The 22,706-nt window shown below is 39.0% G+C and overlaps 1 protein-coding gene across 1 annotated transcript in view; it reads left to right on the top strand.

The window, feature by feature from the left end:
• R3HDM2 (R3H domain containing 2) overlaps positions 1 to 22,706 on the top strand; it is a 277,530-nt gene that overhangs the window by 201,862 nt on the left and 52,962 nt on the right. The window contains 1 exon segment of the mRNA XM_058308301.2: positions 9,040 to 9,113. Coding sequence (XP_058164284.1) covers positions 9,040 to 9,113 — 74 coding nt within the window.

Here is a 22,706-nt window from a genome sequence, read left to right as displayed (position 1 = left end):
ATTATATTTTCCTAAGAAAATTGACATTGTCCTCACTCTTCATAGCAAGTAATTTTGGATTGTACACTGGAAATTTTGAATATTATGTTTATATTTTTAATTTTCATTTTAAAAGAAGCTTTAGATTACATAAATGTTACATAAAAAATATAAGGGATTCCCCATATGCCTCACTCTCTCCCCCTCCCACACTTTCCCACATCAACAACATCCCTCATTAGTGTGGTACATTTGTTACAATTGATGAATACATATTGAAGCTTTGTTACTGTGGATTACAGTTTACATTATAGTTTACACTCTGTCCTGCAGTTTTGTAGGTTATGACAAAATATACAATGGCCTGTATCTGTCACTGCAATGTCATACAAGATAATTTCCAGTGTCCCAAAAATATCCCCATTTTATATCTATTCTTCCCTTTCCTATCCCTCAGAACCTCTGGTGGCCGCGGCCTTTACATTGAATATTATATTTTGAGAGTCTGAGTATTGGTGAACTTGTATGGTGAATGCTGACTTTTGTTTTAGCAAACCTTGACCTGGCTGGGTTCAGGTTGCAAGTTCTGATCATCCTTCCAAAGTAATTTCAGTTTTCAAAGCCATTGCAGTGGTGTTTAGATCTGCTTTGTGTGTGTGCCACCCAGTGATCCCTCCGAGATTTAGCTGGTGGCTAGTCCCATAGTTCAGAACAATCTTATTAAGATCTATATATGCGAAACTGTTTTAGGTATGAAGGGTCATGAGAATGTCTCACAGAGTTACGAAAAAATTTATTCTTACATAAACGACATATATACATGTACATACATATAATTAAATATGTATTTACTCTAAGTCATTGCTGTACTACTTTTACAAATTTTTATATGTTAGACATTTCTCAAACAACAAAAGAATGGAGCTGAAAAAGAAATATAGTTCATGACATTTGCATAAAAAAATGATTGAAGTGATAAATGCTCAACTATGTAATTATACCGAGTACCATTGATTGTACACTTAGGATGAATTTATGCTTTATATATGTATCATAATTTATTTGTTTAAATATAAAAAGCCAATGGCTTCTCATCTCATTAAGCATAAAAGCCAGATTCTTTTCAGTGGTCTACTTGCCCTTCAGGATCAGCCTTCCAACCCCCTAATGACTTTTCATCTCCCTCAGGATAAAAGCTAGAGTTCTGTCTTTTCTATGTTTCCCTTAATGAATCTGTCTCGTATTCCTAGAGCTTACCATAGTGCCTGGCCCAAAATAAGAACAAAAGTACATGATAAATATGTGTTGAATGAATGACTAGATATTTCTTTGTAATAGGTTTGATTGTTTTCTTCAGGATGCCTGCACCCTCCCTGTATATATATTAATATATTTTAAAATATATATATTTTTTTATTTTTAAAAGATACATAGATTACATAAAATGTTACATTAAAAAAATTTAGGGGATTCCCATATGGCCCACTCCCTACATCTCCTACTTTTCCCACATTAACAGCTTCTTTCATTAGTGTGGTAAATATACTGCAATTGATGAACAAATTTTGGAGCATTGCCACACAAAATTGATTATAGTTTACATTGTAGTTTACACTCTCTCCCACTCCATTCTGTAGGTTATGGCAGGATATATAATGTCCTTTATCTGTCTTTGCAATGTCATTCAGGACAATTCCAAGTCCTGAAAATGCCCCGGTATTACATCTCTTTTTCCCCTCTCCCTGCCTTCAGCAAATCCAGTGGCCACTGTCTCTACATCAATGATATAATTTCTTCCATTTCTAGAATCACAATAAGTCTATAGTAGAATACCACTCTAGTCCATATTTTATTCCCCAATCATGGGATGGGGATATATATATACACACACACACACATCCCCTTCCCAGACTATATATATAGTGCTATTGCAGACTTCGCAATATGTGTAATGTCCGTTACTCCCTGTAGCAGTAAATAGTGTTATAACCTTTCCTTAGACTCTTAAAAATTAGGACTTAAAGGTCATTTTTAGTCTACTTTCTAGAACTGTTATCCCTCTTTCCAGATTTCCATTGTACTACTTCATTTGAATCCTTTATTGTAATCTATTTATCCTCATCATCACCCTTATACTCTATATTCTTATCCTTTTTCCTCAGTTCTGCTAATAAGATGCCTTTGCCTTCATGATTTTCACATTCCCCATTTTTGTTGCTTTTCTTTTTTAAAGACTTATTGTATTTATTTCTCTCTCCTTCCCCCCCCCCCCCCGCCCCATTGTCTGCTCTCTGGCCATTCACTGTGTGTTTGTTCTTCTGTGTCCACTTGCATTGCCAGGCGGCACCAGGAATCTGCATCTCTTTTTGTTGTTGTTGTTGCATCATCTTGCTGCGTCAGCTCTCCGTGGGTATGGTGCCACTCCTGGGTGGGCTGCGCTTTTTTTCACGCTGGGCGGCTCTCCAAGCGGGGTGCACCCCTTGCGCATGGGGCACCCCTGCACAGGGTACTGCTGTGTGGCACAGCACTCTTTGTGTGTGGCAGCACTGCACGTAGGCCAGATCCACACGGGTCAGGAGGCCCTGGGGATTGAACCCTGGAACCTCCATATGGTAGGCAGAAGCTCTTAACAGTTGAGCCACATCCACTTCCCCACATTCCCCGTTATTATAGCCAGAATCTTTAGGGGCAAACAGGAGAGAAAGAACAGATAGCTACTAGTATCGTTTGCTGCCTGCCTTCTTCCCCAAAATAAAAAAATAATTTTTACTAAATATAGCTGGCTAGAAAGAAGATTCTCTATAACTGGGTTTAGTCTTAGTTTTACTTTTGTAAAATATAGCCCAGTAGCTTTCAGGGGAAAAAAAATTTCACTGCAGATGAGAAAAAGGCTGGGTAAATTCAAAAGTAAACTTTTAATTCAGTACATATCCCCAACTCGTTATTTATTCTTCACCAAGAAGACTATTTTAACATCTCAACATGTGCAGCAAAAAAGAACTGCTGCTATGTCTTTAAATGCTATCCCCAGAGTATGTGGAGGCAGGCATGCTACTGAAGTACTTGAATGAGAGCAAGAGGAGGAGGTGAGAGGGGGTGCTCTTGCAGACTGTGAGCATGTGCATGTGTGTTTGTGAGTGTGTGTGTATGTGTGCGCGCGCACGGTGTGACTTGGCAGAGCGCTAGGTGACATCTCTGATCAGCTGGACCATGGTCTGCTTCAGAGCTGCTTGTCAGAACAATTAGCTACTGGAGACACAGGAGCAAGAATCAGTAGCGTTTCATTCAAGGGTGAAGGGGGTGGGAGGAAACTGTGGGCGAGGGAAGAGGCACAGGTTTCCCAGAAAGAATTTCTTCCAGCAAAATTCCGGCAGAGCAGATCCTTACAATGAGGTCTCCATTAATAATGTGAGTTCGCTGTTCGTATAAATGCTGATCCGTCTGGGGTGAGTTTTGGATAATTTTCTTTCTTTATATAAAAGTCCTTGAACTTCACAGAATGGGTAATAAAAGAAGCTAGAAAGATAGATAGCTTTTGTATCTTGGACAATTTAACTGCTTATCACACATGAGGGAAATTAGAGAATTTAAAGTGCTAAGTTTTGTGTTTTGTGGCATTTTCATTTGCTGTTTTTTATCTTTAAAATATTTTAAAAATTAAGTTTCCTAGGAACTCTGATTTCATTCATATTCTACGTCTTTCATGGCTGTTTCAAGCAATGTTTCATTCAGATTTAGCTTATGAGAATAGTGGTGATTTCTCTTCTCTTTGCTGATGCTGTTGACGCACATTGCAGGAAGCAGGGAATCCCCTATAAATATCCTTCACTGTGTCATTACAGAGCTATCCACACCCAGTGGGTGAATATGCCTCTCTGTCCTATGTCTTTATGTAACTGTCACCTAGTCTTTAAATGTGATAGGAAGAAATATGTTCCCTTTGCTGTGTGTTTAGGGGGGCTTTTTTGAAGGTGAACATCCTAGAACAAATTCCAGAATAGGAATTAAAATTCATTCAGCCTTTTTACTGAAACATGCCTTTCGACATGTTCAGGTTGTCGTGAATTTCTTCTGGGTCTACTGTTTCTTATTTTGGGTTATTTATTTGTTTCTAATAATTGGCTTGCTTTTGTTTGTTGGTCTTGGTTTCTGAAGAGTGCAAAGATGGGATTCCCCCTACCTCCAGTGACGTAGTGGTTTTGTTTGCAGTCTTTTTCTTCTAAGAAGGGAGGGCACAGAGAGAAGAAGAAAAATTCATCTGAAGCGGTGCGTTCTCTTATATGACTTGATGATAACTGGGTGCCATTAAATGGAGCTGAAGCCAGAGTGGATGTTTAAATGAAAGGGATGCAATTATGTTTGTTTCCTTTGAGAAAATAAGATTGGGCCAGTCAGGACTGCTGAAGCAGGGTGCCTGAATTAACCCTGTATGTACTGTTAATTTATATTAAACTAGTTGCTTTTCCTAAACATGGAAGGAAAAAGAGCTTATAAGCAGGTTTCTGGACCCTAGCATTCATAAATCATTCTAGGTTGGGTTTTGGAATTTGAAATTTTTCTCCCTGGTTTGCATGGGTCCTGAGCAGGCAGTTTGTTTGTTATTTCTCAGATCTCAAAAATTGGTGGTTACATAAAATTCCTAGTTTAGAATAAAACTCTAATTTTCGATCTTGGTGGCTAAAGCAGAGCTTTAGGCAGAAATTGTTAGATATACTTTTAAGTATGGGCATATCAGCCAAAAGCATCTGATTTTGGACTAAGTGAGCATTCAATTCCTTTTTTGCCTTTTTTGCAACTCCATTTTAATACCACCAGTCTCTGGAGGGCTGCCTGTAGAGGTCAGTGGGGGGGGGGCACTCAGTAGACTAGAGTCTAGGAAATTTTTTCCTGTCTCTTTTAGATGTATGTTCAGATGCATATGTGGAGAAGTGCCTTTAAGAATTTGCTGTCTTCTTTTCCACCTTGTTCTTCTTTTCTGTTCTGTGCTTTCATTTATTCTGTTATTTGTGTGAAATGAAAGAGTAATACTTATGTTATGCAATCCTATTTTCTATGGTAACTCAATTATATTTAGTATTTATTACAACAAATGTTTCAAACTAACAAAAATCTATTTTTATTTGGCAATGAGTAATAATTGTAGGGTGAAAGTAGAACATTCCAAAAGAGTAACCTATTTAGAAGCTTGCCTGACCCTGGAGCTCTAAAAGGTTAAGAGAAATTCCATTGCATCCTTACATCTTAATATTACAGCAAATATGTGGGTAATTTCTTGCTGGCTTTTCAGGAAACCCCTGTGGTGGACAACCCTCCTTAATAGTTGCTGGGAGACTATGCTGACGTCACTGGAAGCAGTTCCCAGTCTGCAACGAGGACAGGAATAGCCTTTGAGGAGGACGAAAACTGCTGTGAAATTAAAAGATGATGGTTTTGTTAACTTGGTTTTCCTTTCACTTGGGAGTGGGTGGGATAGACCTAAAGTGTTGAAATGTTTCAGTCATGACCAGGGTGTAAAAATTACCAAGAGATCTTTTTTATTTCATTGACAGTACTTCCTTTTTAAACCTTTGTTTTCTAACCATCAAGGCTTTGTGTGGAAAAAGTCAAGGAAAGGAAATCAGTTGAAAGGTGTTGGAGAAGATTTCAATTTTTATTTTTCATTCTTCTCTCTTTTTAATTTAGGAGGAGGGAAGGATCAAGAACTTTTTGCGAAAAGTATTTTTGGCATCACCTGTTTGGGATAATTAATGTGATACTTGTTGGAAGGACTGTCAGGAAAAATTGACAAAGAACCATTTCTGTGTCTAACAGTGTCTACTTAATTCTCTCTCATGTGCTCCTCTCTAGCTTCCACCCACTCACCATTATTATACAGCCTGTTAGGAGTTTCTCTTTAGGAAAAGCATAGTGATTAAATGCTGTGACTGGAGGGACTAAACTGCTCAAGTTCAAATGTTGGCTTTGTGAATTGCTGGCTCTGTGACCTTAGGTAAATTATTTAACCTCTCTGTGCTTCTGTTTCCTCATTGTAAAATGAAGATAATAATAGTACCTTCCCCATAGGGTTGTTTTGAGGTTTAAAAGATTTATTTGGAAGTGAAATATTTCTAATTTGATGCTTAGAGGCCAAACGGAGAATATGTTCCCTGAGAAGATTAGAGGCTCTCTTTCTCTTTATTTTGCTGTCATTGATATTTTGACTTCTACGGAACAGATGATAATGACTGGTTGTTGGTTTGGGGTTTTTTGTTGTTGTTTTATATTCTTTTATTGCTTTTTTTTTTTTACTCTTTAAAATTTTTATACCCTTGGTTTTGATCTTCTTTCAAATTTTAGGATTTTCTTTTTTAGGTTTTATATTAAGGTCTTGCACTAAAAGTTGCTTCTACTCTGTTTTCTGAATTCCTTAAGAATTCTTGGTAATTTGAAAGAGTTTTATAGAACATATTTTCTCAGTCCTAGGAATTTCTGGAACTGTCTATTGCCTTTCAATTTAGCCTGCCCTTAGGGTCCCTTGGAACACAGTACTAACAAAAGTGATGTAGGGAAGTGGACTCGGCCCAGTGGTTAGGGCATCTGTCTACCACATGGGAGGTCTGCGTTTCAAACCCCGGGCCTCCTTGACCCATGTGGAGCTGGCCCATGTGCAGTGCTGATGAGCGCAAGGAGTGTGTCCCCCACGTAAGGGATCCCCACGTGCAAGGAGTGCGCCCCGTAAGGAGAGCCGCCCAGCGCGAAAGAAAGTGCAGCCTGCCCAAGAATGGCACCGCACACACGGAGAGCTGACACAACAAGATGACATAACAAAAAGAAACACAGATTCCTGTGCCGCTCACAACAACAGAAGCGGACAAAGAAGAAGACACAGCAAACAGACACAGAGAACAGACAACCGGGGCGGGGACAGGGGTGTAAGGAGAGAGAAATAACTAAAATAAATAAATCTTTAAAAAAAAAAAAAGTGATGTAGGCATCTGTCTACATTGGACTTGTTTAGGAACTAAGATGTTCATGTAAGAAACTCCAGCATGAGAAACATACTGGAAATAAATTTAATAGCTATTTTTACTAGGCAATAGTGTCAGAGATTCTTAACATTTGACTGTTTATTCTTACTATTCCACTAGTTTTTAAGATGTCACTTGCATAAGAAATGCATATTCAGTAAATACTAATAGAATAAAATAGTCTTTTTTTTTTTTTGAGGTACCAGGGCTAGGGATTGAAGCCAGACCTCAAATGTAGGAAGCCAGCACTTAACTTCTAAGCCTCATCAGATCCCCAGTTGGTTTTTTGTTTGTTTGCTTGTTGTTTGTTTTTAGGAGGCACCGGGGACCAAACCTGGGACCTCCCATATGGGAAACAGGTGCTCAACCACTTGATCCACATCTGCTCCCCATCAGATACCTTTTTTTTTTTTTTTTTTTTAGGTACCAGGGCCGAGGATTGAACTGGGACCTCATATGCAGGAAGCTGGCACTCAACCACTAGGGGGAGATCAAAGTTGTTTGTTGGAGCCAGAAATATTGCATCAGTTATTGGTGAAAAGCACGCCAGGAAAAGGAAATATCTTGTAGCCAGAAGGATTTTAGAGTGTTTATGAACACCATTAGGAAGGGCAGTTTTTGGTCTAGCCTCATCCAGTTTATAATTTTCAGATTTCCTCTTTGCTTCAAGTTGGCCTCCAGCTAAGGAAGAAGGAATGGGGCATATGGAATGTAAAGAGGCAAATGTCTTATTTCCTCATTTGGACATGGTTAATTTTTTCTCTAAGGAAGTAGAAGGTGGTAAGGAAGGGGGTGTATAGAGATGAAGATAGACATAACAGAATTCCAAGGACTGTGTAAGCTGTGATTTGAGAATATGAAGAATAAGGGCCTAGATCTGTGAATTTTGTTGCTGATTTTAACATTTCAGGAAGAGTTATGGGAAACTTACAAAGGTCAGCGGTCCTAAATTAAAACCTTCAGCTCTGTGTCCTGTGGCATGGGAATCTTCAATATTGTGAGATTCAACAAGGGAAGATCTTTAGGATTTTGGGGATTCCTTGCCATTTGTTATTACAATTCACTCGTCCCTCCCCACATTTGCTTTCAGTGTGTCACTTTGACAGCATTTATCTTATTTGTCTGTAGAGATTATTCTCTGACTAGTATTTGCAACAGTTTCTGTGGAAAATGCTTTATTAGGAAAAAAAAAAAAAAAGGCAAAGGAAGTCTCATCTCATAGCTCTTAGTGATAAAGCCTGTTGCCACGGAGTCCAGGATCAGATTGGCTGACCTGGTGGCCAATGAGCAGATAGAACATAAACACATCATCATTTAACCTTGCAGAACTCACTTATTCAGTGATATATGACATTAATACCATCACTGTATATAGAGCTGTGGAAAAAATGTTGCAAGAACAGTGTAAGGTGTTTTTCTCTTTCAAAATTTGCTGTTTAATACAAACACTGTAATGTTATAACTTCTTAAAATGATTTGATTATGAGAGATTATGATGGGGAATACCTACCACCTGTCTGTGGATTGCACTGCTGCTGCAGTCAGTTGGGCTTGTGCCAAGTCTAGGGCAAACTCTGGCCTTCTTGACCAGAGGAGGTTTGTCTTTATATCTGAAACTGCCTTGGTTATTTTGATAGCTTTAGAGCTGAGTCAGAAATTGGCAGCTTTTTGCTTACTTGTTTTTCCTTCCATCTCTTCCTGTCAATGTTATGTTTGTCCTGGAGGTTAGAGGATTAGCTGGGAGTTCTTTCTGTGTTTTCCATCTTCACGTCTCTAGCTTGTTCATATTCATTTACTTAAGTCTGGGAGATTTCACTCAGCTCCAAGTTGGTTCCTTGTCTTAGCAACTCTGGTATGAATCTTCCCCTCAACCTTACTGCCCTAGAGACTGAGTTGTTCATACAAAGAAAATCCCCTTCTAGATCTTATAAATGAAAGAAGTCAAGAAAATTATTATATTTCTTGTCTTAGACTTTATGTCAGAGATACTTGAGAAATTATAGTGGGTCTTATTTTCTTCTCCCTCAATGTTCCCTTGCTTGGCTATTTACAGAACTAAAGGATTGAAAGAGACCTCAAGAGGTCCTTCGGTTGTTCTCGTTTTGAGATATTTGCGTCTCACTAAAGGTGAGTTGCGAATTTTTCATTATACTGTTCTCTTCTGTCTAAGAAAAAAAAAAAAACATCTTCTGATTCATCTGTTAAGCCAAAAGGAGAAAAAGTCTGTTTGGTATCCAATTGAATAACTTTTGTAAGGTAGGCCTTAGGGTAAGAGTAAAGGCTATGGCTTAGTTCATTGGATAAAAATAAAAAAAGAAGAAAAAACATAAAGTTAGGGAAATGGACATGGCCCAGTGGTTAGGGCGTCCGTCTACCACATGGGAGGTCCGCTGGTTCAAACCCCCAGCCTCCTTGACCCGTGTGGAGCTGGCCCATGCGCAGTGCTGATGTGCGCAAAGAGTGCCCTGCCACATAGAGGTGTCCCCCGGGTAGGGGAGCCCCACGCGCAAGGAGTGCGCCCTGTAAGGAGAGCCGCCCAGCACAAAAGAAAGTGCAGCCTGCCCAGGAATGGCGCCGCCCATACTTCCCGTGCCGCTGACGACAACAGAAGTGGACAAAAGAAACAAGACGCAGCAAATAGACACAGAGAACAGACAACCGGGGGTGGGGGTAGTTAAATAAAATAAATCTTTAAAAAAAAAAACATAAGGTTAGTCTGTCACATTATAAGCTTTGAACCTTATGTAGTTTGCGGTTTTTTAGAAACTGGTCTCTTCCTTGCTTGGCCTTATTTTAAATGGGAATCATTAACCTCTTAGATGAAAATTGAGGAAAGCCATTGTATTAGTTAGCCAAAGGGGTGCTGATGCAAAATACCTGAAATTAGTTGTTTTTTATACAGGGTATTTATTTGGGGTAGGAGCTTACAGATACCCAGCCATAAGCGTAAGTCACTTCCCTCACCAAGGTCTATTTTCACGTGTTGGAGCAAGATGGCTGCCAACGTCCGTGAGGGTTCAGGATTCCTGGGTTCAGCTCCTTTGTTTTTTCCACAAGGTCAGCTGTAGACTATGAGGCTCTCTAGATTGCCTCTCTCCACAGGTCAGCTGTAAGCTATCAGGTGAACGGCTCTGTCTCCCTCTCTGGGGTTTCTGCCTGTCTAAAGAGCCATCTCTATTCCTCTGTTTTCTTCTCCTGGCTCAGGTCCTCTCTGCCCAGGCGCTTGCTTCTCTTTCCTCTATGAGCATACTTCCTAGGGCTCCAACTTAAGGCTTCAGCATCAAACTCCAGCATCAAAACTCAACATCAGAAAACCCTTAACTCTGTCCTTTGCCATGCCTTTTATTTGTGAGTCCCACTCAGCGCCCTAATGACATGACCCAGTCACAGCCCTAATCATAACTTAGTCATGCCCAGGCGTGATTACAAACATAATCCAATATCTATTTCTGGAATTCATAACCATATAAAACTGCTACAACCATCCTTATCTTAATTTGAGAAAGCAGCAGGCATTTTGAGAAAACTGTGTGATAAAAAAGAAAGAGCAAGAGTTTGGAGCCAATCTTGAGTTGAAGTTTAGCTTTACCACTTACATTCTATAAATATTTAGGCATATTATTTATGTAATTCACTCACTTAAAAATGTATTTATTATGTGCTAGGCGGTATCCTATATCTTGGGTATACATATATCTGTGAACGAAATAAAATCAAATTTCTTGTTATCTTTATACTTTTTATTGGAGAGAGGAAGATAATAAACAAGATAAATTAATAAAATATAGATGGTGGTAACTACTGAGCAAAAAATAAATGCTAGGAAGTATTTGGGGGTTTTGTAATTTTAATTATTGTGGCCAGAGAAGAAGGGTTCACTGAGAAGACCACATGTGAGTAAAGACCTGAAGGAACTGAGTGAGCGAGCCATGCAACTTTTAGGGGGAAAGCATTGTAGTCAGAGGAAGAAACAGTAGAACAATCACCCCAAAGTAATTAGAGGAGTCAGTATGACTGGAACTGTGAAAGTGGGACAAAGTAGTAAGAGATGAGGTTAGAGGGCAAACGAATGGTCAGATCATGTGGGATCTTGTACATCATTTTAAGGACTTTTGCCCTGAGTGAAATGGAAACCATTGGAGAGTTTTGAGCAAAGGTGTAACATAATCTGACAATGTTTTAACACAATCACTCATCCTGCTATATTGAGAAAGTACCTTTGGCGGGCAAGGGTGGAAACAGAGATCAGTTAGAAAGTTATAGAGGATGGTGACTTGGATCAGGATAGTAGCATCGGAAGTGTTAGGAAGACATCTGATTATGGATATGTTTTGGAGTTTGAGTCAACAGGATTTGCTCGCTGGTCACTTTGAGTTTCAGTTTACTCTTCTATAAAATAGGAATAGTATTATCTACTTGTAAAGCATCTAGTTCTATGTACACAATGGAATAATAAATGATAAATATTCTATAAGTGAGGCCTCCTAAGATCTGAGCCATCAAACATTGTGAGTTCTTTACTAGCCTGACCAGGTATCATAGATGACAAAGTCTGAAGAAACCAACCATTCTGTAGTGATTCTTCTCTTGCCTTAGGCCTAAGCTTACACCTGGATAAAACATTGGATTTCCCTCTCTTAGAAGTAGCATTTATCTAAAGTAATTTCTTTAAAAAACTGTTCTTAAAATACCAAAGTACCAAGAAAAATAGGAAGCCAAGTGTATAATGAAGAGTAAACAGAACTGATATATTTTCTCTTCTTTGCAATCTTTTCCTGTCTAGTTGTCATTAAAAACAGGTAAAGTTCTTACAGTGGATTCAGTACTGATTGGGGAAAAGGTATATTCAAGATACCAATTCTGAGTGAAAATCTGTTAATTCATAAGTGTAAAAAACAGTACCAGTGAATGATGAGAAAAAGGGATCCCTCGTTATCTTTTTCTCCCTTCTTACTGTAGAGTATGATTAGGAAGAACTAATATTCACTGAGCATCCACTATATGCAGACATATTCGTTATCTCATGTGATTTTCCAATGACTATGAGGTATGTATCATGCCTCTTGATACAGCTGAGTAGGTTGAGACTCAATTACACAAGTCAAACTACAAAGTCTATACTCTTGTCTACTATAATATACTTGCTGTCTCCCACACTGTGGAGATTGAATCCTTTATTTTGATGGATGATGCTCCTAACTCACCCTACAATGATGCTCATCTTTTTTCTTCCTGTAGAGGTAGTGTTAGGGACCAAGAGTGATGCCCTTATACCCTCCATAAAAATGCCACCTCTCCCCTTAATTTACCTCTTCCCTCCTGTTTTAGTTTACTAAAGGCTGTCAAGGCACTATACCAAAAATGGGTTAGCTTTTACAATCGGGATTTATAAATTTATAATCTTACTGTTCCCAGGCTGTGAAAGTATCCAGATCAAGGCATCATGAGGAGATGCTTTCTCCCCCAGCTGCACTTGTAGGCAATCAGGCACATAGTGGCATCTGCATATCTGTCCTCTCTCCAAGCCTCATTGCTTTCAACTTCTAGTTTCAGTGGCCCCTCTGAGCTCTCTGTTCCATTAATTTCAGCTTCTGGGGCTTTCTCTCTCAGCTTCTGGATGTTTCTCTCTGTTTCTACAGCCTCCTCTCTCCTGTTTATAAAGGGCTCAAGCAAGAGGACCAAGACCCACCCTGGGCTATACCCTCCACTGAAGCAATGCAATCAGAGGGTCCCACACCCATAGGAATGGACCAATTTAGGAACATAATTTTCTGGGATCCACAAAAGACTCAAACTACCACATCTTCTAAGCATATCAACTCCAGGGTGTTGATGAGGATTCCTTGCTTATAGTAATTGAGGAATTTTTTATTATTATTTACATCGTTATTAGAGTGCATGTGTACATGTGAATGTGATACCAAGTAAGCAGTGTATTAGGATTGAGTTCTGCTGAAAGTAATAGTAAAAGTAAAGAGTATCTTAAATAAAATAGTTTCTTTTTCTCTCAAATTCAGGAAATCCAGAGGTAGTCCAGAACTGGTCTAGACAGGGACCCAGATTCCTTCTGTCTCTCTCCTTCTCTGTGGTTTTCAATCCTAATATCATCTCACAGTCCAAGATGGCTGCTAGAGTGCCAGCCTTTACTTTGACATCGATGCCAGCAGGGAGGAGGAATGACTAAAAAAGGGCCACCTGTTTCCTTTAAGGATAATTCCTGGTACTTCGTGTTTACTACTTTAGCTAATATCTCATTCACTAGAATTTAGTCACTTACTATTATTTAGCTGGAATGAAGTTTGGGTAGCATGTAGCTTTGTTCCAGGCAGCCATGTACCCAATTGAAAATCAAGAGTCCTGTTAAAGGGACCAATGGCTATTGGGGAATAAATTTTAGTCTTACCTCTACAGCAGAGACTTAAGGACTAATGATTTTTAGTGATTTCTAATTCCTTATGAAATTAGATTGTTCTCATCTCATTGTTCTCTGACCAATCTCATGTTTGATTTCAGTTTTTGAAAGATTCTCTTAAATCTAAATTGTTGACTAACCTGTCTTATCCACTGACATGATTGGGACATTGACCTCTAAGGTCATAATAGGGCCAGAAAGACTAAGCTGCAGGAAATTTAAGTTAGTAGTAGAAGGAAGGCATTCTGACAGTGCCATGAACGGTAGTTAAATTTGATCCTTTCCTTCCCAGATGTCTATCTGGGTTGAGTTACCAGATTTGCAAGGGGATGGGAAAAGATTACACTTTTAAAGTCCTTTCCATCCCTAAGATTCTGTGATATTTTCTGTATAGTGACTCTGCTTTGATAAAGCTAGAAAATGGCAGCAGCAGAGGATAAAATCCCCACTGCTGCTCTTTCTTTGAGAGAGGAGGAAATTTGATCTGTTTAGCTCAAGGAAGTAAAACGGGCAATTTTGGCCAAGAATGTAGAGAAGCTGACAGCACTGTAATAAAGCCCAACTAATGCTTCAGTCCATTAATCAAAGCACCTGCATTTCTTATTTCAGGGCAAGTACAGCCAAAATAGATACTGAGCGAGGAAAGGGGGTGCATGTTCAGAACATTTTAATCTTGTTTCTCTCTTGTCACTTTGCCTAAGGAGTTGCTCTGGATATCAGCCACCTCCTGTGGGCTCCCTTACACACTAGTGAATCCTTTTGCAATTATAAAGGAGAATGATTTTCATGCTTCCTTGGTTTGGAAAATTGGCACAATTATTGTTATTTTTATTATTGTTGTTATTGTTAATGGCCTACTACTAGTGAAATCTGTGATGATTGACTCCGCAGTTCTTAAAGACTTAGTGACTGTCACATACTTTACATGTTCCATAGGTTCTTTACACTCTATTCCCGTTTTCTGCTTTATTTCTTTGAAGAGAAGAGAGACTTCCATCCCTTATTTATAATTCAGTAGGGTCTTCTTTCCTATCCTCTCAACAGCTGTTGAGGCATTTGTCACTTTAGGCATGTAGTTATAATACTGTCTTCATATTTTTGTTTGGGCATTGCAGTAAAAAGAACATGGAATTTTGGAGTCAGGAGACCTGGATTTGAATCCTGTCTCCTCACATGTATTGTATGCCCCTGAACAATTATTTAATATTCCTTATTGTTACTGTCTTCCTCTATAGAATAGAGGTAATATCTTGTACCTTGAGAAGATCAAATAAGGTGTATGTAAAAGCTCTCTATAATTTGTAATTCGAAATCATGGAAAGAATGGACTTTGGAATCAGGTAACAGCAAGGTTATAGTCTAGTTCTGCTAGTTAGTAGTGGTATGACCTTGGGCAAGTTCCTTAACTATTATTGGTGGGTATGAGTAGAAGTGTATAAAGCACCTAGTTCATAATCATGCTTAATAATATATATATTTTTTAAAGATTTATTTTTATTTTATTTCTCTTGCCCTCCCCCCATCATCTGCTCTTGAGTCCATTCACTGTTTGTTCTTCTTTGTCCACTTGCATTCTCAGCAGCACTGGGAATCTGTGTCTCTTTTTGTTGCGTCATCTTACTGTGCCAGCTCTCCATGTGTGCAGCACCACTCCTGGGCAGGCTGCACTTTTTTCATGTGGGGCAACTCTCCTTGCGTGTGGGGCTCCCCTACAGGGGGACACCCCTGCGTGGCATGGCACTCCTTGTGCATGACAGCACTGCACGTGGGCCAGCTTACCACACTGGTTAGGAGGCCCTGGGTTTGAACCCTGGACCTCCTATATGGTATACTGACGCTCTATCAGTTGAGCCACATCCGCTTCCCTCAGTAATATTTCTTTTCCTTTTCTGCTAACTTCCAGTTTCAGAGAATATAAAAATAGGGTTACTGTGAGTATGTTGAGACTTTTTGTTTTGTTTTTAACCTGCCCTTTTAGCCGTATGGATGTCTTCTTCTTCTTCTTCTTTTTAGGAGATACGGGGGAATTGAACCCTGGACCTCATACATGGGATGTACGCACTCAACCACTTAGCTACATCCACTCCCCCATATGGATGTTTTTTGCCTACTGTCTTGACTCCTAAGGACATTTTTTCTGGGGTGTGGTTAACATACAATAAAATGCACAGATCTTAATGTTTAGTTCATGAGTTTTGACAATTTTATATGCCCATGTAACCCCTACCCCAGAGATACAAAATATTTCCATCACTCTCGGAGGGTCCTTTATGTGTCTTTCTGATCAATATTAGAAAAGCTGTAAGCAACCACTCCCAGGTTTCTGTTACCATACATTAGATTGACTGTTCTTGAGCTTCATGTAAATGGACTTACATAGTGTATATTTTTGTGTGTGAATCTGTCTTCTTTCACTTGATAGTTTTGAGATACATCCATGTTGCTGTGTATATCAGTATACACAGCAGAGCATTCTTTTTTTTATCATTGTGTAATATTCTAGTATATGAATATACCACAATTTATTCTTCTGAGCCCCTACATTTTAAACATTTTTTAAAAATCTAAATATCAATTGGAGGTAATATTATCCTTGATATACAAATTAGTAAAGGACTAAAAAGTTTTACTACTAATTTGCCCCAGGATAAGTCAGAATTTTTAGCACCTATCTATTGTCTTCTTACCTGTATTCTCTACTTGGTCATAAACTAAAAGGGCGAGGGGAATGAATGTAGTTCAAGTGGTTGAGCACCTGCTTCCCATGGGCTCAATCCCCAATACCTCCTAAAAACAAATAAATGAAAAAACCAACTCTCATTGGGGAGTGGATGTAGGTTGGTGGTTGATTGCCTGCTTCCCGTGTACGAGGTCCTGGGTTCAATCCTCTGTACCTCCTAAAAACAAAACAAAACAAACAAAAACTTAATAAAAAAATTAAAAGGGAAAAAATTAAACTGCCCTCTGTTTCTAATAGCCACCTATATTATGATATTCCTTTTGGCCCAGTGCCCAGAAGGTTCCTTATAGAGTTGATGGAAGGATATATAATCTCACTGTACTCTGGAAGGTACTTACCTTGGCAGTCAAAATTTTATGGGGAATATGCAGTATTCACCCTGAAAGAAAAAAAAAAAGCTGAGTCTTGGCTCCCAATCACCCTCCCCCATATCATCCTATTTCTTCACTCCCCCTTCCTCCACTCCACACCTGACAGTCCCCTCTGTGCAACTTTGAGCTACTGAGTGTCCCCAGGAGACATTCTGCCTTACAAATTGCACTGTTTGCCTCGATGAAATATACAATGTGCACGAATAGGTTGTAGAGAAGCACATATCTGGACTCTCCTGGGAGCTTAATGTCTTTGCTTTGTGTGTCACAGTTACATACAAAGTAGTTCCTTTCTTCTTCCACCACCAAAAATATTCCAAGCCTTAATTTCCTCTCTATTGCAAATAAATCGTCAAAAGTGGAAATTATTTCTCTTGTATTTTAAGCTTTTTCTACTGGTTTAATTCTTCCTCTTTAAGGTATTTTAAAGTCTTTAAATAGTCTTGTCCCTCAGCTATAACTTTCACTTTTGTTTTGGCTCAGAAAATATTTGTTTCGAGATATCCTTATTCCCCAAGAGTAAGAAGAGCCTTCTGTGTAGACTTACAGAACAGCAACTGACTTTAGTTAAAGGTTGTTTTGGAGAGCAAAAGAGAGTCTCAGCCCAAGACCTATGGTTTTGTGCTCAGTGTATGGTCTGAGAAATCTTGGCTCTGGAATAATAACACTTTGACCCCTCATACTACCCTCTTTCTAGTGGAGGACATCCTCTTTTACCCTAGAAGCAAAATGATGGGGAGACTTAAGACCATGTGCTTTGTAAATGATTTAAAAAGCTGGGAATGTTTAGAGAAGGAGATAAGAGAAAGTTGTCTTCTGTAAGGGGCTAACATGGAGATGCATTTAAGCTTGTTATTTTTCACTTGCCCAGAAGTATAAACTGGAGCAAAGGGAGGAAGTGGCAGATGAGTTCTGCCTTTTAGTATAAGGGAAGGTATCCCCCAAAGAAATGGGCTACGTCTGGAGGGAAAGATTTTTCCCTTCATTAGAGGTATCCAGCAGGGACATTACAACCATTTTTTAGTTATTGGTAATACCTGATTTCGGTATCTGTGAATGTAGAAGGATGGTGCTGAATCAAAAAATTTCTAAGTCCCCTTCCAATTATGTGATTCCTTGATTACTTTGTATCTTTAGTAGACCTTTCATTTTCCTGCCTTGTCATTTATCCCCTTAGCTGGAGGCAGTATTATATAAAAGTTAAGAAAGCAAGCTCAAGAGCCAAACTTTCTGGCTTTGGGTCCTGGTTCTGTTATGTGCCATTGTATGACCTTAAGCAAATTATTTAACTTCTCTGTGCCTCAGTTTGCTTATCTATAAAACGATGATAATAATATATACCTCATAGGATTGTTTCAAGATTAAATAAGATAATGTAAAGCACTTTAGAATAGTACCTAGAATAGTACAATGTGTAAGCAATCCTAAGTTTTAGTTTATTATTATCATCATCTCTGTCCCTGTTAGTTACAGAGCAGGGCTTCTCTGGTCATATATTCCCTTTCAAGATATACCCATTCTGGCTATTTCTGAATGCTTTTGGCCAGAAGGTATAGAAAACTCAATTCAAAATAGCTTAAATGATATGAAGATTTATGACCTCACTTATGAAGAGATCCAGAACTAGCGAGGCTCCAGGTTGGTTAATTCAATGTCTGTATCACAGCTTCAAGGATCCAGACTTATTCTCTCTGCTCCAGCCCCTTCCATGTATTGGCAGGATGCTGCCACAATTCAGGTGTCACCTGTACCCAAAACCACCTTCAGGAGGAGAGAAAGACCTTTTTTTCCTTCTAGTGCCTTTTTTTTTTTTTTCAATACAGTGGGAAGTGTTTCCTTGAAGACACCCACCAAGCAAATGATATCTCACTAGCAATGATTGAGTCACTTGTCCCTCTATAAGATAGTCACAAAAAGGAAATGGAATTACCATGATTGGTCTAGAATAATTAAGATTCACTCCTGGAGCCAAGGATAGGGTCTCCTTGCCTGTGCATGTGTCCTTAGAAGAGGGAAAACACCAAAAGGAAATCTGGGCTAGACTGATACATAGGATAAGAGTAGAGATCTGGCAACCAGTCTTCTGTGCTGCGTTACCTTTTTCTCTGTGCTGCTTCCTTTTCCTTTGTTTTACAAAGCCCTTTAAGAGGCTTGTAGTCTCAGTGGCAATGACAGTATATGGGTGGAATAATTGCTGTTTTATGGTGTCTGGAAGAATTGATACCTCAAGTTTTCCTTTTGCCTGGATGAGAGTAAGAACATGTAGCTCCTTAAAACTTGTTAGAATAGGTGACCATATTCCTCAGACAGCTATGTAACAAGATACTGTTATGGTTTTTTTCCTTAGTGTGTGGACCTAGAAACAGTGTTTGGACTCTGTAAAGTTAGTTCAGGTGTCCAGATGCTTGAGCCATTACTGACCCACATTGGAAGACGAGCTGCAAAGCTGTGCATCTGACTTGAAGAAATATACATAGATGGTAATTGAAACCCATCCTAGAAAAAGAAACAACCAGCTGCTTTATATTTTTCCATATCATCTTCTGTTTCTGACAGAAAAATCTGTTTGAGGCTATTTAAGCCTGTAAAAGAGAAAAATATTGAAGGTATATCATGTGGAAAAAGAATTGAATTTAATTTTGTTTGACCCTAAGATAAATTTAGTATCAAGATTAAAGCAATTTAGGCAGAATGGTGTAGTAGGAAGCTCTAGGCATTGGTCCCTCCGCTGAAGCAACCATTGAGCTGGAGAGAGTGATTAGAGGCAACTATTTTGCAACTCTAGAACCTGACTGGACACTTACAACAGTCTAAGAAGTGCTTCATGAAGGAAGAGGCTGCTGGATCTTTTTTGAGTGAGCAAATATGCACAAATCAATAACCATTCTGCATTCCTTAGTCCCACCACTGCTGTGGTGGCAGACCACATTTCTGTAGCAGTTGGCTGGTGCCAGGGAGGTGATTGAAACCTTGTCTTCCAAAATTTGTTTTGGTTGGTCTGGCTCAGATGTTTGCCATAGTTTCAGCCCTCTCTGAGCTGAAACGGTATCCTTCCCCTACTCCCTTTTTTTGGAACTAGACATCTGAGGAAATCTTTATCAGATCACTGGCTGACTGAAGAGATCATCAGTCACAGAAGCATCAGTGACCATACACAATAAGAAATTTGCCTTAGCAAAAATAGATCAGGGGAAGCGGATATGGCTCAGGTGATAGAGCTTCTGCCTACCGTATGGAAGGACCTGGGTTCGATCCCTGGGGCCTTCTGGTGAAAAAGAAGAAGAGAAACCGTGCCCATCAGGCAAACCAGTGCCCACACAAGTGCCCGCATGGTGAGCCAGTGCCCTACGCAAGTGAGTCACGCAGCAGGATGATGATGCATCAAAAAAGAGACAAGGGGAGGGTCAAGGTGAAGTGCAACAGAAACCAGGAACTGAGGTGGCACAATTGACAGGGAACCTCTCTCCCCATCAGAGGTCTCCAGGATCAAATCCCGGTGAATTGTGGAGGAGAGAAAATGAGAAGAGAAAGACAACACAGATAGCAAAAACAGCAGGGCAGGAGTAGGGGAAGGGGAGAAAACAAACAAACAAGTAAATCTTTAAAAAAAAAAATAGAATGGGTGACTCTAGCCCGTAACAAGCAAAAATCAGCAATTCTTGAGGAGTAGAAAACCAGATTTTCAGAGTTACCACATTATAATACTAAGAATGACCAGTTTAAAACAGAAAAGTATGGCCCACTCACGGGGAAAAAAAAGATTTGGGGGGAGTGGATGTGGCTCAAGCAGTTGAGTGCCTGCCTCCCACAAGGGAGGTCCCAGGTTTGGTTCCCAGTGCCTCTTAAAGAAGAGAAAAAAACAGACAAATAGGGAGAAAGAACAACAACAATGAGCAGACAGTGAAGCAAACAGACAAAGTAGCCAACTTGGGGGGATAATTTTAAAAATAATAAAAAGATTTTGACAAAATCATACATTGGAATTATTACTCAAAGATGTTAAATCACTGCTTAAATATGTTCAGTGAGCTAAAGGAAACCATGAACAAAGAACTAAAGGAAGGTAGGAAAACATTGTCTAAACAAAATAAAGAGAAGGAAATTGTTTAAAAGGAACCAAACAAATTCTGGAGCTGAAAAGTAAAATAATTGAAAAAGCTCATTAGAGAGATCCAACAGCTTTTGAGCCAGCAGAAGAAATGGTCAGTGAACTTGAAGATAAGATCATTGGAATTATCTAATCTGAGAAGCAGAAAGGAAAAAGAATAAAGACATATGAGGGCAGAGGCTAAGGTGGCTGTGGGAACAGAGCGTCGCCAGTCGTGCGGGTTGAGGGGTACACTGGCTGCACTTTGGGGCAGGCGCTCTGTGGTGAGACTGTAAATCCATCCCCCAGTAAGGCACACAGATCGCTCAGGTTTTCTTCTTCCAGCTGCATGCACATTGCATGAATTTCTCGCGTCTTCCTTCCCTGCTATGGAAGGAAAATGTGGGTGTTTTTTTCCTCCCTTTCACATCTTATGAGTGATGTTAATGCAGAAGAAATTCCCAAAGCTCCCAGGTTTGATGTTCTAGGAGGGATTTTTGCAGGAAAATAAAAATTTAATTAAAAAAAAAAAGAAAGAAATATGAGCAAAGCCTAAAGGACTTCATGTAGTGTACCAGTGTACATATTATAGGAGTCCAAGAAAGAAGAGAGAGAAAGGAGCAGAAATAATATTTGAATGAATGACTGAACACTTCACAAATCTGATGAAAGACATGAACATACATATCCAAAAACTTCACCAAACTCCAAGCAGTATAAATTCTGAGGCACATTATAGTCAAATGGTTGAAATCCAAAGACAAAATTTTGAAAACAGAAATAAGGAAGGGATGCATCACTTACAAGGGATCCTCAATAAGATAAACAGCTGATTTCTCCTCAGAAACCATGGAGTCCAGGAGGCAGTGGGATGACATAAAGTCCTGAGAGAAAAAAAAAAAAAGATTAACCAAGAATTCTGTATTTGGTAAAAGCTTTCCTTTACAAATGAATGAGAAATTAAGATATTTTCAGATAAATAAAAGCTGTGAGGAAGCTCATTACCAATATATCTGCCCTAAAATAATGCTAAACAGAATCCTTCAGGCTGAAATAAAAGGACACATGACAGTAACTTGAAGATATAAGAAGAAATAAAGGGAGTGGAAGTGGCTAGGGAAATTAGGCACCTCCCTCCCACATCAGAGTTCCCTGGTTCTGTGCCTGGTGCCTCCAGAAAAGAAGACCAGCACACAACAAGCAGACAGAGCAAATGCAAACATCAAGGGGGTGGGGAGAAATAAATTTTAAAAATAAATCTTAAAAAAAAAAGAAAAACACTGGTAAAGGTAACTACATATATAAATATAAAAACCAGTATTATTGTACTTGTGGTTTATAACTCCTCTTCTTAAATATGAAAGGCAAATGCATAAAATAATTATAAATGTGCTAATCGGCACATAATATATGAAGATATAATCTGAGACAATAATATAAAAGGGGGACAGATGTACAGGAGTACAAGGGGACTGAGATGTACAGAATGTTTACTGTTGAGGTTGGTATTATTTAAATGAGATTGTTATAAGGTTGAAATATTAATTGTAATGCCAAGTTAACCACAAAGAAAATAACTTAAAAGAAGAAGGGAATCAAATGGTACACGACAAAAAATCAACTAAATAAAAAAAAATTTTAAAGACGCAGTAATGGGGGAATCAGAGAACAGAAAACATAGAAGATGTACAGAAAACAAATAGCTAAGGGCAGAAGTAAGTACTTATCATTAGTTACTTTAAATATAAATGGATTAAACTCTTCTGTTAAAAGGCATAGACTGGGAGTGGCTATGGCTCAAGCAGTTGAGCACCTGCTTTCCACTCGAAAGGTTCCATGTTTAGTTTCCAGTGCTGCCTAAAACAACAACAAAATAACAAACAAACATGAACTCAGGGGATCTGATGTGCTCAGTGGTTGAGTGGCGGCTTCCTACATACAAGATCCGGGGTTCAATCTCCAGTCCCCAGTTCCTTAGAAAAAAGCAAATAGATTGACAGTAGAGTGACAGGATGAAAAATATGATCTATTTATGCATGCTGTCTATAAGAAACTCACGTTAGATACAAAGAGATTGAAAGTAAAAGGAAGGGAAAAGATATTCCATGCA

The sequence above is a fragment of the Dasypus novemcinctus genome, chromosome 12 (genome assembly GCF_030445035.2).
Source record: "Dasypus novemcinctus isolate mDasNov1 chromosome 12, mDasNov1.1.hap2, whole genome shotgun sequence".
Classification (NCBI taxonomy): Eukaryota; Metazoa; Chordata; class Mammalia; order Cingulata; family Dasypodidae; genus Dasypus; species Dasypus novemcinctus.
The sequence above is the reverse complement of the archived record's forward strand: the minus strand, read 5'-3'. Positions and strand labels throughout refer to the sequence as shown.